Source organism: Pleurodeles waltl, chromosome 4_2, assembly GCF_031143425.1.
Source record: "Pleurodeles waltl isolate 20211129_DDA chromosome 4_2, aPleWal1.hap1.20221129, whole genome shotgun sequence".
Lineage (NCBI taxonomy): Eukaryota > Metazoa > Chordata > Amphibia > Caudata > Salamandridae > Pleurodeles > Pleurodeles waltl.
The window spans coordinates 64,097,859-64,117,215 of NC_090443.1; the positions used below are offsets into that span (position 1 = coordinate 64,097,859).

Genomic DNA, 19,357 nt, shown 5'->3' on the forward strand with positions numbered 1-19,357 from the left:
TACATTCCCACTGCTTTATAAGCCTTGCTTTCTCACTAAATATATTTCCTTTCAAATACAGCATTTGTCAATCTTTTTTCATTTTTTTCTTGGGAGGAGGACTCACCTTGTCCACGTTTTTCCACTAAGCTTGCTCGCTTCACTGGTACATAAAAGGCGTACCCAGACTTATACGCCCCACCACTTTCAAATGTCACCAGCTGCCACTGAGGAGGAAGAAAGCGCCTGCATGTGCGGCAATGCTACTCAGGAATAAAGCAGCATCTTATTACCTCCACCGGTTCCCTGTGTCTTTCTCGGGGAGCTGGGACGCGAGGACAGAACAACTTTGAATACAGCTAAAAATTTACCCCCTCAAAAAATTATTTAAGATCGGTCTTTCATTTCACTTGGCTGGCAGAGCCCACGCCCGTCTTTTCAAAATGTAATCTTAACGCACACGATTCTGTCTTTCCTATGACCCCAGTCATACTCTCTGGGAGGTTTCTAATGAAAGAATTAGAATGTATCAGAAACCAGAAATAAAAAAAGGCCACCCCTTGCACCCACGAAGGGAAAGGTAAGGGAGTGAAACCGAGCACAGTGTGGGCCAGCAGATAGCATCGCTTTCCTGCCTCTTCTTGAATCAATCCTTTTAACAAGCGCCCAATAAAAATGTACGACGATTAGTAACGAGGGAGAGAGGCACGCGTCCTATCATGCCGGAAAGTTTTGTTAGACATGGGGAAGAGAAGGAGGTAGCTGCCTCTTGGCGCCACCCCTTCTCCTAATCGCTCCCTATGTACATTGTATAAATGAACTTGTCATCTGTCAGCGCTGAGTATTTTCCAGTTGTTTCTGACTGAGTCAAGAACCCAGTGCATCCCAAGGCTCACGGCTATTCTTTGTCCAGCACTCACAATGAGGGAGATCTGCTCTGGGGCCTTCACCCGAGCATTCATGGCAGAGCTCTTGGGCACATCCATATTCGTTTTCATTGGTGTGGGCTCAGCCCTCAAGTGGCAGCTGGACCCTCCGACTGTCCTGCACATCGCGCTGACATTTGGCCTGGGTATTGGCACTATGGTCCAGGCGGTGGGGCACATCAGCGGAGCGCATCTGAACCCCGCCGTGACCGTGGCCTTCCTCGTGGGCTCTCAGATCTCCCTGCTGCGCGCTGTCTGCTACATCTGCGCCCAGATGCTGGGAGCCGTGGCTGGAGCAGGGGTGCTCTACGGCCTCACTCCCGAGAGAGTGCGAGGAGACTTTGGAGTTAATGACGTAAGTTATGTTCTACTGTTTCCAGAAAGTAGTTTTGAGCATCATTTACCTGTTGGCAAAATGTACAATTTGGAGCACCTAACATTGAACCCCTTGTCGAGTTCAGAGCGCACACGCCTTGCTGGTAACAGCATGCAACACTGATGTACGCTCCATCACCACAGGGAATGGTGCTGCCAGCACAAGGATTGGTTTTCTTGGCAAGAGAGCAACTTTCGATGCTCAACCCTACAAACAGAAAAGGCTGGTGGGGCCAGTGCCCCGCCTGCAAATGTACTGGCCCCCTTATTGTCTCCCACCACAGGTGACAGCCGCATCCAGCACAGACAGACACTGTCCTCACATTTCACTAATTATTTACTCAATTCCCTAAAAGTATTCGCTTTTCCCAGAATAGTTTGTTTCTGTAGTTTTTTTCATGCAACACATTCTTCAGGTGCAGAGCATAGTCTGAAAAGAGTCACTCCTGTGTAACTGTGTGTTGCGGGTGGTCAGTGAATGAGAGCTGCAATATTCTGGCTGAAGACAGTGCGAATTTCTCACACTGCCTGTCAGTGGGTTACAAATCAGTTCAGAATATAGCCTCATCCAATCCTTCGCCTCTCTGTAGAGCCACAGAGCAATGACCAGGAGTGACGATTGTAAATGTGATTACACGAGAACATATGTGAAGGAGGTACACAGCCGTCAAGCTAGTGGCAGGGCGGAATTTAAAGAAAATGCAGCGAATAGTTGAGTGGGTGCATTGTGTGTGGGGGGATAGCTGAAGTCAAGGAGATGCAAGGGAGATGGGCAAATCTAGTGCTTTCCGAAAGCCACGAGGAGAAAAGTAGCATACACGCCTAGCAAATACACTTCAGAAAAGAGCTGCGTGAAGAGGAGAACAAGAGCGATTGAGGCACACTGAACACAGTGCAACGGGGTATACAAACAGACAGACCAATGATTATGGGATAGTTGGGATGAGAAGAGACTTTGGTGCATATTCCAATTCTAACCCGGACTCCACGCTGCCTCTAAGGAATCAAAAAGGGACTTAGGTTTTCAAGCAGTTTGTGCTTTGTCATCTTTCACATCTAAGAGCCCCATCTTTTGTATTATTAAGGTGCTTGGACTCTCGCCAGATGAGAAACAAGGGTCATCACATACCCAACAGTAAGGCACTGAACACAACTATAGCGTACTCTGAAGAGTTAACAGTATGCGTCCTCTGAGTGCTGGCACAAGAATGTAACTGTTTTCGAGACTGAGTGACTGCAGAAGATCAATAACGGGTTTGCTTCCCGATACATAATTTTAGAAATGTTGAAGCACTGAACAGCTCACATGTACAGATTACACATTAAATAACTTTCAGCAGCAGGATGTGACTCATAATGCCGTGTAGCCTCAGTCGCTTCCATTGACACTTCCCGTTAATGTATATACCCCTTCAATCCAATACCTCATCAGGAGTCGAACGAGTCAGGGCAGAAGGGAGAATTATGTCTCTACTACTTAAGATTTTTCCTGCTGCCTCATAGGATTGTCCTTCCGGGTGACAGGAGATCAGGTAGAAGAGTCATTCTATAACTGCTCTCTCTGAGGGATCACATCATAGAGTGAGCGGAAGTACCTGCGGAAGGTTCTCTGTGCTTTCTTTGTATCTAAACCCATCAGTTTGACCTAGTAGTGAGAGCTATCGCAAATAACACCAGCACTGCAGTAATGTCGACTCACACTTTGGACAGCACCTCTTCAACTAAAGAGGCAAATAGTCTCATAGTGTGCCTGATGCCCCACCACCAGTTACAATCTTTCCAATAGTAAAGCCTCATCAGTGCTACCAAACATTGTCAATAAGTCAAAATTCACCACAGCAGGCGAGGCTGTACTTCTATCTATCTGAAAAGTGAAAGGGTCTTTCATGTATATCAGAGCATTTTCCATGTCCTTATGCGATGTAAAAGTGATTGAAAATCTCTCTCATGCATTCCTTTTTCCAGATAACCACCCACCCCCCTCCCCAAGGACACTCACTACCTTTTTAATCACCTTTGCCAGGGACAGATTTAAACTATTGATTAATAGGGACTCTTGGGTACAAAGATGGCTTCTCCGATAAAGGAAGTATCAACCCTTGTTAGTGCAGCTTGACTTGTCAAAATGTGTCAATGAGCATTTCTGTATCTCTAAGAATAAGAATTTCACCATTTTCAATAATATAATAATTTTAGGTGGTATATGATCATCCTTGCAACTTAATCTTTTATGAAGACCCTTTCATTTGCAGAAATGGGGGGAGGTAAAGCCCTGCAGGGGTTATTGATTTGCAAGTGCTTTACTAGAACATAAATTAATTCATGCTGTCTGACCATGCGCAGAAGAAGTCAGTGTATTTCCTCAGTTTTATCTTTGATGAATGCTTGGATTTATGCACAGAATTCGCCTAAGTCTAGATTTCACTGACTTTTTGAGCTTTAATAAGATTTTCTGGTTTCCTAAGAATGTGAAATAGTTCTTTAGTACGTTTCCTCTCAAATTCTGTCTGTATGATACTGTTCCTCAGACCTCATGAGCGTTTGTCTTCAGGCTTTAGTTTTGAAGTAATTGATTTCCCCCTCTCATTTAACTACAAGGTATAAATTAACCTTGGGATACACAATTTTAGCTGTCTGATTCGTCTGTTTTTCTGCATTATGGGCAGTAGTTGGTCTGTAAAGTCCCCCCTCCAAAAATCAGCGAATATTTTCTTTGTTCTTCGAGAATAAACTCGATCTTCTATGTTCGACACGCCGAGAACTGTGTTTGGTGATTCTTGTACTTTGATACATGCAGTAAAAGTGTCACATATAATCATCAGAAAACCTAGTGGACTCAGAGGTAATGTAAAACGTGCTTTGTTTACAGAGAACACGATGAACGCTAACAGGTCAATTGTTCTGAGTAGGAGGCTATTGGCTTGCATTTACCAGTGTGCTTAGGTAAGCATAGGTATGGCTGCATGTGGACACACCTCTCTCAAGTGATGTTCTAAGGGGGCAGGCACTTTCCCTAAATCTTGGTATCCATCTAAAACCTGACGACAGCACTGAACATCATGCTCTTACAGGTTGAACCCTGGGTATTAAGTGCTGTTATTTTTAAGTGTTTGATTTTGATAGCAGAATGGCCAGCGAAGTCCCTGACGTCTTTCACGTGAGAAATGCAGTCAGAATATTGACTTTAATATTTGCTTTTAACAGGTGATGTCCTTTACCATTTCATCCTGCAGGAGGTGCTATATTGGCTATGTGTCCAGTATGGCCTTCCAGGATGGAAATGCAGAATTTCCTTTGATTTGAGCGTGTGGCTCAGCGATCAAACGCCGCACATTCATTTGCCATTTGTTTTCCTTTACCATTCTGACTGAAATTACAAGATCGTTCCTTTGTTAGAGGAGTAAATTGAGGATGAGGGGAGGGGCTGGTCCATGTTCGTGTGGTTTGCTGGATCCTGAAGGTTGCCTTATTTACTGGAATACATGGATGAGGATGCTATGTTGTGTTTGTAGTTTTGGTAGGAAGAGAAGTGCTATTGAACTTTCGAGGACTGTGCCACAAGGGATTGATGGCCATGTGGCAACTGACATGTCATTGGCTGTTGTAATTGTCTCAAGAATCCCATAAGTATACTCTATCAAAGGTCGTATGGATCATTAGTGCAGATCAGGTCGCTTTTAACTATCCCTGTCTTGAGTGAAACACTATGTTGGCCACCTACCAGAATCCCAAGTCACCCTTGAGAAAGGCCATATGTTAGAGTACCACGAGACGACTCCTAATTGTCTTGGAGTGTAAAGTGATGAGGTTGTTGACTGTGCACTACATCTCTGTATATCATCTATAAAGTGATCCACGAATATACGTGTCACAAACACTACAATAACAGCAATTAGCAAGTGCCCGATGACTGGTTTGACTCCGTGGATATATTCAGAGTCAAAATCACCTCCAAGTTCTTGTAAGAGTTAATATTCTGAAAAAAGTCCTTCGATAACTGTGGTTCAGAGATTGACTTGACTCAAGTCAGCCAGTGTCCACGAATGTCGAGGCTCTGCAGGTGCCATAAACGGACAGACTAAAACAGCCCCAAAAGAAGGTGTGACTGCATCTGCAAGTGCTAGAGAAAGAAACCATTTCCTGCCAGCCTAAAAGCCAAAATCCTTTTGGAATACTTACAATGGAGTGTATTCACCATGAGGAATCTTTTAAATCTTCACCACCTCTGTTTAATATATAACACAGACACCTAAGGAATAGAAGTGCGAAACAAGGAATGTCTCTTTCACACTTTACTTCATTATTGTTGTCTTGAGAAGTAAAAGGAAACACCAAAAAGGTTTCTTATTCATCTTAAGACTCTTAGAGGTACAATAAGACATTACACTTGAATGAGCTCTTAATGTCCTCCAAGATGGAGCGACAGGTATCAATGACCTGGCTGGTCATCAGAAACTTTTTGCACATCAGAGCGTAAAGGAGTCCTAAAGTAGCTATGAGACATCACGTTTGAAGCTCTTAAGAGGACTTTGCTAAATAAATAATTAATTCTCACGATAACTTCAGAAGTAATAAAGGTTTTTCAGTCATTCTCCGACATGATACTAAACCATACGGAACGAAGAGATCGCACCACAAGAGTGTCTCTTAAAGTCAGAAATGTTCCATTTATTAAAGGCAATCCATGGTACTATTGTCTACATAGTTACAACGTGTACCCAGAAATAGCCATAATGGTAACAGAAAAACCTTAGGCCAGATTGCAATACACTACTTTGTAACCCCTTGTGCCACATTATGCCTGTGCCAGGCAGGGAGGCCCATTTTTTGCGTCATTTTTAACTCCTGACTAAAGCAGGTGTTAAAATAATGCACCCATTACTATCAATAGGCCTCCCTTTATTTTGCAGGATTAGTGCCACAATTTGTGGTGCTAATCTTGCAAAGTACCACAATAGTGTCAAAAATCTTTGACACTATTGTCCTAATGTGCATGGTGCGCCGCTTTGTAAATAAGGTGACCACATGGTGTCATCGGGGGGGCAAAAGTGGAGCATCAAAGCTAATGCGCCACGTTTTTGTAAATATGGCCTCTTGTTGGGTAGAGAAAAACACGAATGCTATAGTTTAGAAATGTGGAAATCCATGTTATCATGGATTCAAAATTAAAAGTTATTTCCAAACAATTTTTGCAGCTGAAAAACAATGCGACTGCTGGCCAGGCCGTCACCGTGGAGCTCTTCCTCACACTCCAGCTCATTCTCTGCATTTATGCCTCAACGGACAGCCGCCGAACGGACAATGTGGGGTCACCATCAATATCCATTGGTCTTTCTGTTGCTCTTGGACACTTGCTGGGGGTATGTATCAGTATCCACATAAGCAGAACTCGCTTTATTTTTCCATGCATGTACATAGCACAGTGGCCATTTCATAGTAGGAGATTCAACCTGAAATGTTTAGAATGAAAGTACTCCATCCTAAGTGAAGTACACACACATTGTTCCTCATTCGCCACACCTCAATTTTCCAGAAGTGGGATGTACAGAAGGTAACAGCATTCCTGTCCATTATTATTACAGTAGAGTGGGGTGATGGCTGACGCAGGCGCCCAAGGTCTCCTGACATTTCCTGTCACAGGCAGCTGACCCGTGTCCCACTGCCTATCCCATTCCAACAGAATGTGCTGTGAAAGAAGGCATAAGAATATGTTCAACACAGAAGATGGTAGACTGTCCAGCTCTTGGCATATGCCATCTAGCACCTTTCTCACCATTAGCTCCTAGAAGCATATGGTAATCTAGAGAATTATGTCAACTGCTCTTTCCGGAATACTTCTGTTCTTCAACCCAAGTTCGCAGAATGTACTTAGGCATACACTTAGGATGTAGTTTATAATATTTCTCTCATAGTCCCTTTGTTATACTTTATTGATTTGTATAGTGAACTAACCACCAAAGAGGGTATCCTTGCTCTTGAGCATGTTTCTAGATGTGTGGTTTCTAAGGTGCTTATACGAAAAGCCAGGTCTTCAGCTTCTCGCAGTACTCAAGAGGTGAGGAGGAGGCTGTGTTGTAGCAAATAGTGCAACAGTGTGTGATGTGTGCACGTTTCTTAGCCGTAGAGCGTCAGTCTAAATGCAGGTTAGATGATGTACTGTAGATGAACACAAAGTGGTGAGGCGCTGAAATCTAACCTTTCATAACCTCGAACCTGGAGTTTGTAATGTACCACTTCTCATTTAGTGTAGCCTGTCTCAGCATGTGTCAGTGTAACACAGGCACTCATCCTTGCATTGAGTGTGGTAACAAGGTGCCAACAAGCACTGGCAGAGTCATCCACCAGCATTTTGGCAATGCTTGATTTGTTTCTTTCATGGCTTTAGCAAAACTTTATTTGGTAAGCTGCTAGGTGTTTGCCAATCTAAAAAAATTGCCTGAAGCCAAAAATGTTTTTGGTCTCAAAAAAGCACACAATACCATAGAACTTGCTGGCATTGAAGGGAGCTACTTTGCGTGGGGATGCTCTCCTCGCGAAAGAGCAGAATGCTGTAACTCATAGTGACGTCAGCCAATGGTTGAAGTGGAAGACATGTGGCCCCTTAATGCATGCTTGAGTGGGTTGGAGAAAAATGTGAATGACACAATAACAGACACAAGGATGAAGTGTGACTGAAACTCCCTATAAGTAGCTAAATAATACACATAGGGGGTTATTCTAACTTTGGAGGAGTGTTAATCCGTCCCAAAAGTGACGGTAAAGTGACGGATATACCACCAGCCGTCGAGTTCCATAGGATATAATGGACTCGTAAAACGGCTGGTGGTAAATCCGTCACTTTTCCGTCACTTTTGGGACGGATTAACACCTCCTCCAAAGTTAGAATAACCCCCATAATTTTAGCAAAATAAAAAGGCCTTGACTAACACAAACCTAAAAAACGCTAATGGTTGTGTCATTGACTCTTGCCTTTGAGAAAGAAACAAGAAAAGACAGAAGGTAAGAAAGAAAGCAGGAAAGACGTAAAGAAAGAAAAATAAAATAGGCAAACAAGGAAGGGAACAATGAAAGAAGGAAGGCAAGAGAGAGGAAGAAAAGAAAGAAGCAAACCAGGAACGAAAAGTCAAGACAAAGGATAGAAAGACAGACAGAAAGGAAAGAAAGTATAGAAAGAGAAAGCAAAAAAGAAATGAAACAAAGAAAGAAGGAATGAAAGCTAGAACGAAAAAAAGAGAGAAAAGAAAAAGAAAGAAATAGAAAGGGAGAAAAAGACAGAAGAAGAGCAAGAAAGAAGGAAAGAATGTAAGAGAGAAGGAAATGGAATAAAACAAAGACAGAAGGAATGAAAGCAAGAAATAAATAAATAAGGAATGAAAACAAGAAAGTGGGGAAAAGGAATGACAGCAAGAAAGACGTAAAGATGGAAAAAAGGAGTCGAGAGAGAAAGAAATCAAGAAAGAAAGGAAAACATGAAAGAAAAGGGAAAGGAAGGTTGAAGAAAGACAGAAGAAATTAGAAAGAAAGAAAAAGAAAGGAAGAAAGAAAGAAAGAAAGAAAGAAAGAAAGAAAGAAAGAAAGAAAGAAAGAAAGAAAGAAAGAAAGAAAGAAAGAAAGAAAGAAAGAAAGAAGGAAAGAAACAGAACAAGGAAATGTAAAAAGTGTTACAAGTGCTGCAAATTAAACATGATAAACACTGGGCAAAGTTTATTAAAGAACTATTGATGAAGGTGAGCCCACAATAAACATGGTCTGACGGATTGTTTGCTTATGAATTTACATGTTCAGTATTCAAGCTTTTGACAATTTAATACAGAACAGTTTCATATGGACCCAATATGTTATGCTGTGAAATTCCAGCAGTCAGATTAAGGACACTCCAAAAGGAATTTACAACAGCATTGGCCTGAGACAGGAACTCATAAAGTGTGCAATGCAGCCTTTGCCATGACCTCGCTCACTGGTATCAAGCGTTCTGCTGTCAGATCAGACTCTAAACACAAATGGAACATCAAAGTAATACATTAGAAATAAAAACATTGTCACAGAAGGGAACTAGCTTGTGTGCAGATGTCCTCCTTGTGAAAGAGCAAAATGCAGTTCTCAAAGTGAAGTTATCTAGTGGCTGAAGTGGGCTGCCCGCCGCCCCTTGCTATATGCTGTGGTGAGCTGAACATAAACGTGAATGAAACAGAAACAGATCAATAGCTGGCTGAAAGCCCCTTTAAAAATGTTATTGCACACCTGAATTGGTACATATATATCTTTTAAAAACCAAAAGATCTTGGCTAACGCAAGACCTAAACACTTATACAATATGTTTGTTATATGCATTAATGTTTGATTTATGCATTATTGTTTTTCTCTTCTTTTTTGTAGATATATTTCACTGGCTGCTCAATGAATCCTGCCAGATCCTTCGGCCCAGCAATAATAGTTGGTGAATTTTATATGCACTGGGTAAGCCTTCAGTTTTCTTCTCTTTATAGAATGATAATAGGAGATGGTGTAGAAGATGCATATTATTGGATTATTGATCATATGTCCATAGAAAGTACTGAAACAGCTACACAATTGCATACTATTGCAACAAAGAGTCTAATGGGTCTAATATGATGGCTACATACATAAAATTGACAAAATAGTCATCAGTTACGGTGAAGGATTCCAATGAAGCAATATAGTAAAAACTGACATTCTTCAATGACTATATAATCACTTCACTTGCACACCAGCACCTATGGATTACGCTCCAGAATTCAAGACACAAACATAAACTGGGATAGACAAATTGTATTTACCCAAAGGCAAATAAACTTTTGGTCAAATTTACATCCGGCATCAAATACAAATTACCCATAGTGGTTTGTCACAAACCTGTAAAAACATTTAGAACATGTACCCATAAAAATTATTAATTTCCAAACTATACACTATGAATCTTGAAATATTTTTAGGAAATTGGGATACTGGGAGCTCTATTGAGGACAATAGAGTGCTCCAGGCTTCTAATGGCCGGGGGAAGCCCGGAGCTCCAACAATCCAATGTTGTTGTTCACAGCTGTTGCTGTGAACAAAGGCCTCACTGTGTCCGAGGGGATTTCATTCCCTTCGGGCTCCGTGAGACCTTTGTTTTATTCATTAATTCATTAGAACATTCTGATCTCTAGTGGCTGAATAGTTTATTAGCCTTATAGCACGCTGTAGCTGGGTTATACCAGCATTAAACTCCCCCTCTCTTGTTAAAGGCCCTCGTCGAATGCTGGAGTGGGCCTTTATTGCCCAGTATAATCAATTATGGCAGGCTATAAGGCTATAATCAACCCATGACAAACCTAAATTTGTCCATTAATAAACTATTCTGCTTCTTATAGAAAACAATATATTCATTACTGAAAAAAAAAAATATTTGAAAAAACAAATGTACATTCCAGTTTGTAAATCTGTATCTGCCAGAATCAGTTCCCTCAGTTCATAATTCATCAAACCAGCAGATTTTGAGCACTCCTCAGTCAGATTCATCATTAACCTCAGAGAGAAGAAAATTCACAAAGCCTAAGGTATAAAGCTAGAATTATTTTGTCTTGTAAGCGCACAGGTGAGACTGGGTGCAGTGAATCTAAGGTTGGAAATAGTAGGTCAATACTGGAAGGAGGGAAGGGATGTAAAAGATCAGTATGGAATAGAGGCAATATGTACATGCTTGTGGAGGCTTGGTGGGGGGGAACATCAACTATAAACAATAGATGTAAATTACTCATGAAAATCTGCAACTCCCCCTCTCTCACCCCCTCTGATTTATATAGGGCTTTCATCCCTGAATCAAGGTGGAGGAAGAAGATGCAGTATACAATTTATTGCTTGGGAACACTAAGGAACATTTTTACAAGCCCCTACTACTGCCTTGCACTGCTCTAGCATCTGCTAAGACGGCATTAAGGAGGCCATTGCCCTGTGCCATATTTACAAAGTTTTTCCCATCATTTTTAACGCCTACCCAAGATGCTCCTGTACTGACCTATGGGCCTCCCTGTGCTTTGCTGCACTTGTGCCAACATTTTTTGCACTAGTGCAGCAAATTGCAAAAATAATGTTGATGCTTTTGTGGTAATAACCGACATGGTGCATCGTATTGTCAATATGGCACAACAATGGTGTTTGCTAGGGGGGTGCAGGGAGACGCAAGAAAAGTGGGGTATCAGGACTGATGTACCACTTTCTTCTAAATATGTCCCTAAACATGTAGCATGCAAGATTACAAGTAACGTGATCCTATAGCAGCACAACTGCTTTAACTTTCAATTCATCACAATACTCTGAGCTTTTCTTTAATAACCAGTAAAGGTTGTATTCTTTGTTTTATGCACCTGAATCAACTTGCCTAACTAGACAAAAGAAGACGTGATTTAATGAACCAGTGTGAAATACCAGGATCGAGTGTAGCATGTGGAAGCTTTGCATTCGATCAAGAATGTAATGGGCAACATTAGACTGGTTCAGTTCTGGTTTTGGCAGTGGGAAGCTGGTCATTACCCTGGAAGGTATTCGAGAATACTGGGTAAATAATAATGGTCCTGATTTCCCATTCTTTACACAGTTTACAGACGGTCTTAAACAAGAATGATGGCCCCCATTTACAAGGGATTTTATCCTTGTTTAAACAGCTTATGACTACGTTAAACCAGGGAAAGACAGGTTAATCAGGTCATTTTTCATAGCTTAAGACAGTTTTCATTAATGGAAAAAAATAGTTAAACAGGCCCTGTTTCTTCTGCAAGCAAGTACAACTCATGATCACTTGAAGGAGTACATGAAAACAGCATTTTTTAAACAAGGAAAATCATTTTCCATTTGCCTTTCCTTAGACTTCCTTAGACCTTGAAGTTTCAAGTAAGACGCTTATTAGACAAGGGCTCTTCTTGCCAGGCTCCATTTCTAACATTGTTTTATGCATATTAACAAATTGTGGTGCAGCTTTAACAAATATATTGTTCATTGATAGTTGCTGAATTGATTTGCATTTGCATATTAGTGTCCAAATTGCCCATCGTTTGTGTGACTGTGCAAGTATGCGTCCTGCAAGTGCAATCCTATCATCCAGTCTCCAGGACAGACAGTACTTGTGCCAATGTGAGCATTATGAACTTTCTCCTTTTTCAGGAAGAAGTTAAGAAGGTGCAGGTCTAGAATAGAATGAAGGCTCTGTCCTTTGTGGGCACCAGAAATTAGCAGGAATAGAAACCACATCCTACTTCAGATGCCAGTGCTCTTTCGGTGGCTCCCTTGACCAAGAGAGTCAACACTGCCTTTCCACCAAAAATGAAATCTCTTTGCTCAGGGAGTCAGTCGTATCTTTCTGATGGTGAAGTTTGCTGCATCTCTGACATCAGCAATTGCCTGCAACAGTATGGCTAGGCCTCCTCTGAGACCATGGGTGGCACTTGCTCAATCAAATCTAAGATCATATGTGTGTATCAGCCCAAGAAGCAGGCAGTGTTCACCGACCACTGTGCTAGGCTGGCGGAAGCGAGCATCCGCTTGCCAAAGGTATTCAGCCTCTTAGATTCCCTATTCGGTAGAGTGGTAGGGAACATTCCAGGCTTGACTCAGGAAGAGTAAGCTTGGACCATCAAACTCTCTGGGGTAGGGTGCTGAATGAGGAAACTAGGATGACCAGGAGTTGGACAATATTAGTGGGCAATTGTCCTGTGCATAGGAGCCCCTGTGAAGGGCTTTCACCAGGCCCCAAGTAGGACATTGGTAAGGGCTTAATTAAATGGGACCAAGTGTTCAGAAGGAGCAACCCCCTCCTCAGCTGCTCTTCGCACCACTGTTACAAATGAGGCACCCTCCTACATACCCATGGTAATGGGAGAGACTAAGCCAGTGTCTGGTGAGATGTCTAACCCACTGGCATCTGCCACTTCCTCATAACAGTTGTCCTCTATGTCATCTAGGGGATGCTGGTATCCATGAAGGTATTCAGAGCCCCCTCATACAATTCCTTCTCCAGGCCTGTTGAATTAAAAAAGGTACTGGCTCCAACTCAGACGGCATACACCCAATTGGCGCCGGCCTCAGATGACTCCTGCCCCGGTCCATGTTGGATTCAGAAATGATGATGGGAATGGCAATACCTCAGGGCTTCAGTGACGTGGGAAACATCGGTACTGGACTGTGCACCAAGGAATGTCATGCACGGTCTCCCGAGCCACACCCCAACTGATGCCAAAGGCGAACCACCAACAGAACTCCACTGGGGCCCCTCACAAACCCATTGGTCCCAAACGCACTCCAGAGGGGGCGGGCCACTCAAATATGAGGTGCACGGCCTCACAGAACTCTTTTAGTTGGTCTGGGGTAGTTCTTTCTCTAGAAAGTAAGGGGGATGCGGAGCGGACCCTGGCACAGGCTCCACAGAGGAAAGGGACCTGGAGTGCTGATGCTCCTGACCCTCACCTGATGTTTTGGACAGGAGCGGGTAAGTCGAAGATCTCTTCAACTTCTTTGACTTCTTCTTGTAGTGCGACTTAACCCATGATTTACATCGAGAAGATGACCTTCAAGTGCGGCTCGGCAAGTAATCCTAGAACCTTCGCTACGACTGGGATCTGAAGAACTGGGGGGTTCATCCAATGTCAGGCAGAGAGGAACTTGAAGGAACGCTCCCTCAGCACCTTCAGGTGCATGGTATGACAGTCCTTGCATGTCTTGGAGGCATGGTCCTTCTCCAAACACCACAGACAAACCAAGTGTGGGTTTTTCACAGACATCTGTCTGTGACAGGCACCACATGGCTTGAAACTCACAGGTTTCTAGGGGGACATACTTGTCACACAAAGGAGAAGATTTTTTTAAAGTGTGGATATAAAGTTGAATATAAAAAGAGTCAAAGATTGACTGAGGGGTTGTTATTCACATATCAGAGCTGACTGGCATGGAAAGAAAATAACTGATGTCAGCACACTGGGATGCGCCTATACAGTCACCACCTATATCACTTCTGGCGAGGATGATGATGCAGATGGAAAGCCAAACAACGCCACCTATTGGCATGCAGGGGTACTGCTTGAAAATGTCCAGCTCCAGTCTGACACCTGGGGAATATTCTAAGTTAAGGAGTTTACAGCTCGATGTCTCTACCAGATGCAATTGCCACAACAAAATGTAGGGAACATTGACTTCCTATGAAATGATGTGCCCCACATCATCAGGAGGTCTCAATCTAAAATCAGATGGAAATGTTTTGTAAATGTATCACTTTTGCTCCAAAATATTAGCATGCAATTTTAATTTAAAAAGAGATGCATATTTAATTCCTTGGCAAAACACCATCCTGTTCTTTTCTGGAAATAAACTTAAATGTTAGCTTGTAATAAATAAACTCACCCTGACCACAAATATCTGCTTAGCATTTTTTTAACAGACCCATTTTGTCCTCAAATATCAATTTGTAACTTTTAAGTAAATGTACTAATTTGCCTTAGAAGAGGAACGCGTCGCACATGACACAGGGGGACAAATATTGTGTTTTAGTAGTACATAAAATAAAAAAATATGATATCAAGAGGTACCCCCAACAAATACAGCCATTGCCACTATGCTGCTGGTTACAATCCCATTTGCCAGTCAATGTAATTGTGTGCTTAGGTATGCCTTGTTAACCGCCAGTCAGTGCTATGGGTCTAGATATTCACCATTAGGTTTGAGTTAATGCCATGTGGACGAGCATTCCCATAAACCAGTCATTGCCATTATGAGCTTTGTTATGTCTCGGGACATAGCAGTCTGCCATAAGTTGAGGCGTGCTCCATTATATGCCAGTCAATGCCATGTGTCTAGGAGGAATCATAAGCCAGCCAGACCCATGTGCTCAGTTATGCCCCAAAGTTGTATCAATAAAATCACTTTACAACAAATCATTGCAAACAAATCAAATATTGATTGATATTTTAAAAAAGATGTGTGACTAACAGCTGTGAAATGTCGTCTTAAAAACACAATAACAGCTGGATTTGTATTGCCAAACAATTCTGAAATGAAAAATATAAATAGACACTAAATTATGGCTTCTACACTTTACAATTGTAACGGTAACTGAAGTAAAAGTTTCCTAGCAGACAAAGTGAGGGCAGCAAAGGAAGGGAGAAGTAAAATGCTGGACAAAAGAAGAGATTTGCATGGTGAAAGTGGCAGGGCGTGTTAAGAAGAATGTGTAGGGCTGAAAGAGGGAGATGGTGATGGTGACAGTGAGGCAGAGGTTTTAGGGAGAGAAAAGAAGGGGTGAGGGTCCCTGAAGAATACACCAACGAAAAGAGAGCCAGTGAAAGGAGCTGGGAAAATATTAGATTTTTAAGATAAAATTAAAGAAAATGTCATTCATTAAAAAGAATCATGATTTATGTACCTCAACATGTTCAACTCAGGATTTTGGAGAAAAGATTTTGGAAGATCGTTTTAATATTTACAATTGAATAACTATAGAACCACTTACTCACTTTTGTTGTCTACAACTGTACTTTTTCACCTTCAAAATCAGATCATTTATGTCAGAATGACAGCCACCACTTTTGATTCGTCCGTTGAAGAGATAACTTCATAAGCACATCTTACCACTCATCAAAGCAAGATGAATTGTTTCACAAATTCATTAATTTCAGCCTTGTATGTTCACGGTGTCTGGGAGTATTCCAACATTCGGTTTATTAGCGCGTGCTGTTTAAACAGATCCCTTTATCGGTCACATTCTACTAATAATCAGTCTTTTTCTCACCTGCTCTACGGACTGTGGCTTCCTCAATGATTTTTCTACCAATCTTTGTCCACTAAAGTTTTTGCGCACACCCTCTTCGTAATCAATATTTGTCCATGTGCCTCGCTTGGGACATTTCCTCAATTACTTCTCAAACCCTGCAAGGTAATACAGTTCTCACTTGTCTTCAAAGCTGCTGACTCAATGATCAGTTCAGCTGAGATCTTGCTAGACTCTTGAACACTGCAACTTACATTCCTGTTTGTGCAAATCATATTCCGTATTTAACTCACTTCCTTTATTGTAAAATAATTCCCAGTAGATGAATGACACTTCACTTACTCTACAACACCACAGCAACACCCTTACATCAGACCAACAAAGCAACCTCTAAAACACCAAGTCTGACTGTCACTTTTGACCGCAAACAATCTTCTTCCAAAATCACCTCTCCACTTCCAGTTGCTGTGCCAGACACCTAGATGAAAAAACTTGTGTTAATTTATATTGAACGGGCTATTTTTCGAACTCATGATTCTGTGGTTTAGCTCCCATGCGTTCAGCGAGTGCAGCTATCGCGCCTGTCCCTGTCAGTTATATAGGCCGACCCATGTAAGCTAATCCAAAAGTCGTGCCAGTATTTCATTTTGTGATTTGTACATTTCAAATCAAATCAAATCAAATCAAATCATTAGCATTTATAAAGCGCGCTACTCACCCGTGCGGGTCTCAAGGCGCTAGGGACAAAGGGGGTGGTTATCGCTGCTCGAACAGCCAGGTCTTTAGGAGTCTCCGGAAAGCGGAGTGGTCCTGGGTGGTCCTGAGGCTGGTGGGGAGGGAGTTCCAGGTCTTGGCCGCCAGGAAGGAGAAAGATCTCCCACCCGCCGTGGAGCGTCGGATGCGAGGGACGGCGGCGAGTGCGAGGCCAGAGGAGCGGAGGGGGCGGGTGGGGACGTAGAAGTTGAGGCGTCTGTTGAGGTATTCCGGTCCCTTGTCGTGGAGGGCTTTGTGTGCGTGGGTGAGAAGTCGGAAGGTGATCCTTTTGCTGACTGGGAGCCAATGCAGGTGTCTCAGGTGTGTGGAGATGTGGCTGTTGCGGGGTACGTCGAGGATGAGGCGGGCTGAGGCGTTTTGAATGCGTTGCAGGCGATTTTGGAGTTTGGCGGTGGTCCCAGCGTAGAGGGTGTTGCCGTAGTCCAGGCGGCTCGTGACGAGGGCGTGGGTCACGTTTTTTCTGGTGTCGGCGGGGATCCAGCGGAAGATCTTGCGGAGCATGCGGAGGGTGAGGAAGCAGGCGGAGGACACGGCGTTGACTTGCTTGGTCATGGTGAGAAGGGGGTCCAAGATGAAGCCGAGGTTGCGGGCGTGGTCTGCGGGGGTCGGTGCGGTGCCGAGGGCCGTGGGCCACCAGGAGTCGTCCCAGGCGGACGGGGTGTTGCCGAGGATGAGGACTTCAGTTTTTTCAGAGTTCAGCTTTAGGCGGCTGAGCCTCATCCAATCTGCGACGTCCTTCATACCCTCTTGTAGGTTGGTCTTGGCGCTGGCGGGGTCCTTGGTGAGGGAGAGTATAAGTTGGGTGTCGTCGGCGTAGGAGGTGATGATGATGTCGTGCTTGCGTACGATGTTAGCGAGGGGGCTCATGTAGACATTGAAGAGTGTCGGGCTGAGTGATGAGCCTTGAGGTACGCCGCAGATGATCTCAGTGGGTTCTGAGCGTAACGGAGGGAGGTAGACTCTTTGGGAGCGGTTTACGAGGAAGGAGGCGATCCAGTCCAGGGCCTGGTCTTGGATCCCGGTGGAGCGGAGGCGGGTGATTAGGGTGCGGTGACAGACGGTGTCAAAGGCAGCCGAGAGGTCGAGAAGAATGAGGGCGACTGTTTCACCGTTGTCCATCAGGGTTCTGATGTCGTCTGTGACTGAGATGAGGGCGGTTTCAGTGCTCATTTCAGATCGCAGACACTGAATTACAAACATGAAGGCTGATTAACATCGTACAACAATACCATCGGATGCCCAAATCTCAAAACGTCATGGAAAATCAATGCATGCAAAAATGCCATGTTGGCTACCTGTCTGATGTAGCAATTCCACATATCAGCACAGAGAACAATGTGTATATACATTTTTAATGTAATTTTTGGGGAAGATAACGTTAGAGGTTTTCAGCTTGCACTAGCTTGGGAAGCATTTTGCCAGCAGAACACCAGGCAGTGTGAGGCCTAGGAGCCAGCGTAAGAAAAATGAACCCACTGCCACCCTGAAAAAAGACCCTGGAGCCGAGTGGGAACCTGGGGGGAAATACGACTATACGAGCGTTTAAAAGCACCGTGCACTGGGCCCGGCAGTGGAGGGCAAGAAACCTGTGCACTTCACAAACGAATTAGAAAACGCGCATGGCCTGAAGAAAAATAATATTAAAAAAAGGAAGCTGCACTGATTAATAAGCGTAAAAATATAGCTAAAAAATGGAAAATGTGTTATGCGAATGCTTGGGTTAAGTTTTTCATGCAAGAAGCAAGCTGTGCATTTTAAAGACGTACTTGAAAACGCGTATGACGTCTAAATGTAATCAGAAACATAAGAATGATGCATAGGTTGATTAATGAGCGTACAATACAGCTACAATAAAAGGGACAGCCCACCGCGTTGTTTTCTTGCCCATGCTATGTGGCAAGTAACACTCATTGCTCTTGAAGAGATTCTGCTTATTAAGGTGTTCGCCTTTCGGTTGTGCCGCAGAAATAAGATGGTTTTCTTCTTTTTTTCTGCAGATCTTCTGGATAGGACCTTTGATAGGTGCTGTTCTGGCGTCTTTAATTTATAACTACATCCTCTGCCCACAGTCACTGTGCTGGTCCGAAAAGCTTTCCATTTGCAAAGGCACTCTGGAATCCGAGCACGTGGAGGAGTGGGAGGAGCAGAAGGAGCAGCCCCGGAGAAAGTCCATGGAACTCGACCCACTGTAGACAGGACCAGGCTTTCCCTTATTACACAAGATTCCTGTCTCGCCTACTTTTCTACTGAGAATCACTTGATGTGCTGTGGGGTTGTGACGAAGCGGCGCACGTGCACACATTTTATGACAACGTTTGACCTCACAGAAACAAAGCATCGGGAGCTGAAAAGACGAGCTAATAGTGCTGACCATTGGAAACGGCTGAATAAGACCATACAGTTTGGTCACACCCACCACTCTTGCAGCTTCTGCAGGGGGAAAACTCGCACTTTCCAATCGCCTTATCTAGCTAAAGTAACTAGAACCTTTCCAAAAATAGGATTGTGCCAGTAAGTCAATGAGATGTTGGTTTAGTCACCAGTCTACTATTTG

General features: G+C 43.2%; 1 protein-coding gene across 1 annotated transcript; it reads left to right on the forward strand.

Annotated features, from left to right (window-relative positions):
• Positions 1–900: 900 nt before the first annotated feature.
• Positions 901–19,065, forward strand: LOC138294075 (aquaporin-5-like). The gene is made up of 4 exons (XM_069233314.1): positions 901–1,260; positions 6,476–6,640; positions 9,657–9,737; positions 18,801–19,065. Exons 1-4 carry the CDS (start codon positions 901–903, stop codon positions 18,993–18,995), a joined length of 801 nt encoding a protein of 266 aa, XP_069089415.1. The 3' UTR covers positions 18,996–19,065.
• The last annotated feature ends 292 nt before the right edge of the window (positions 19,066–19,357 follow it).

Excerpts from the sequence above, each read along its gene's own strand:
- LOC138294075 (XM_069233314.1), top strand. The coding sequence starts at position 901 with ATGAGGGAGATCTGCTCTGGGGCCTTCACCCGAGCATTCATGGCAGAG. Across the intron at positions 6,641-9,656 it reads CTCTTGGACACTTGCTGGGG|ATATATTTCACTGGCTGCTC; the intron begins GTATGTATCAGT and ends TCTTTTTTGTAG. Across the intron at positions 9,738-18,800 it reads GTGAATTTTATATGCACTGG|ATCTTCTGGATAGGACCTTT; the intron begins GTAAGCCTTCAG and ends TTTTTTCTGCAG.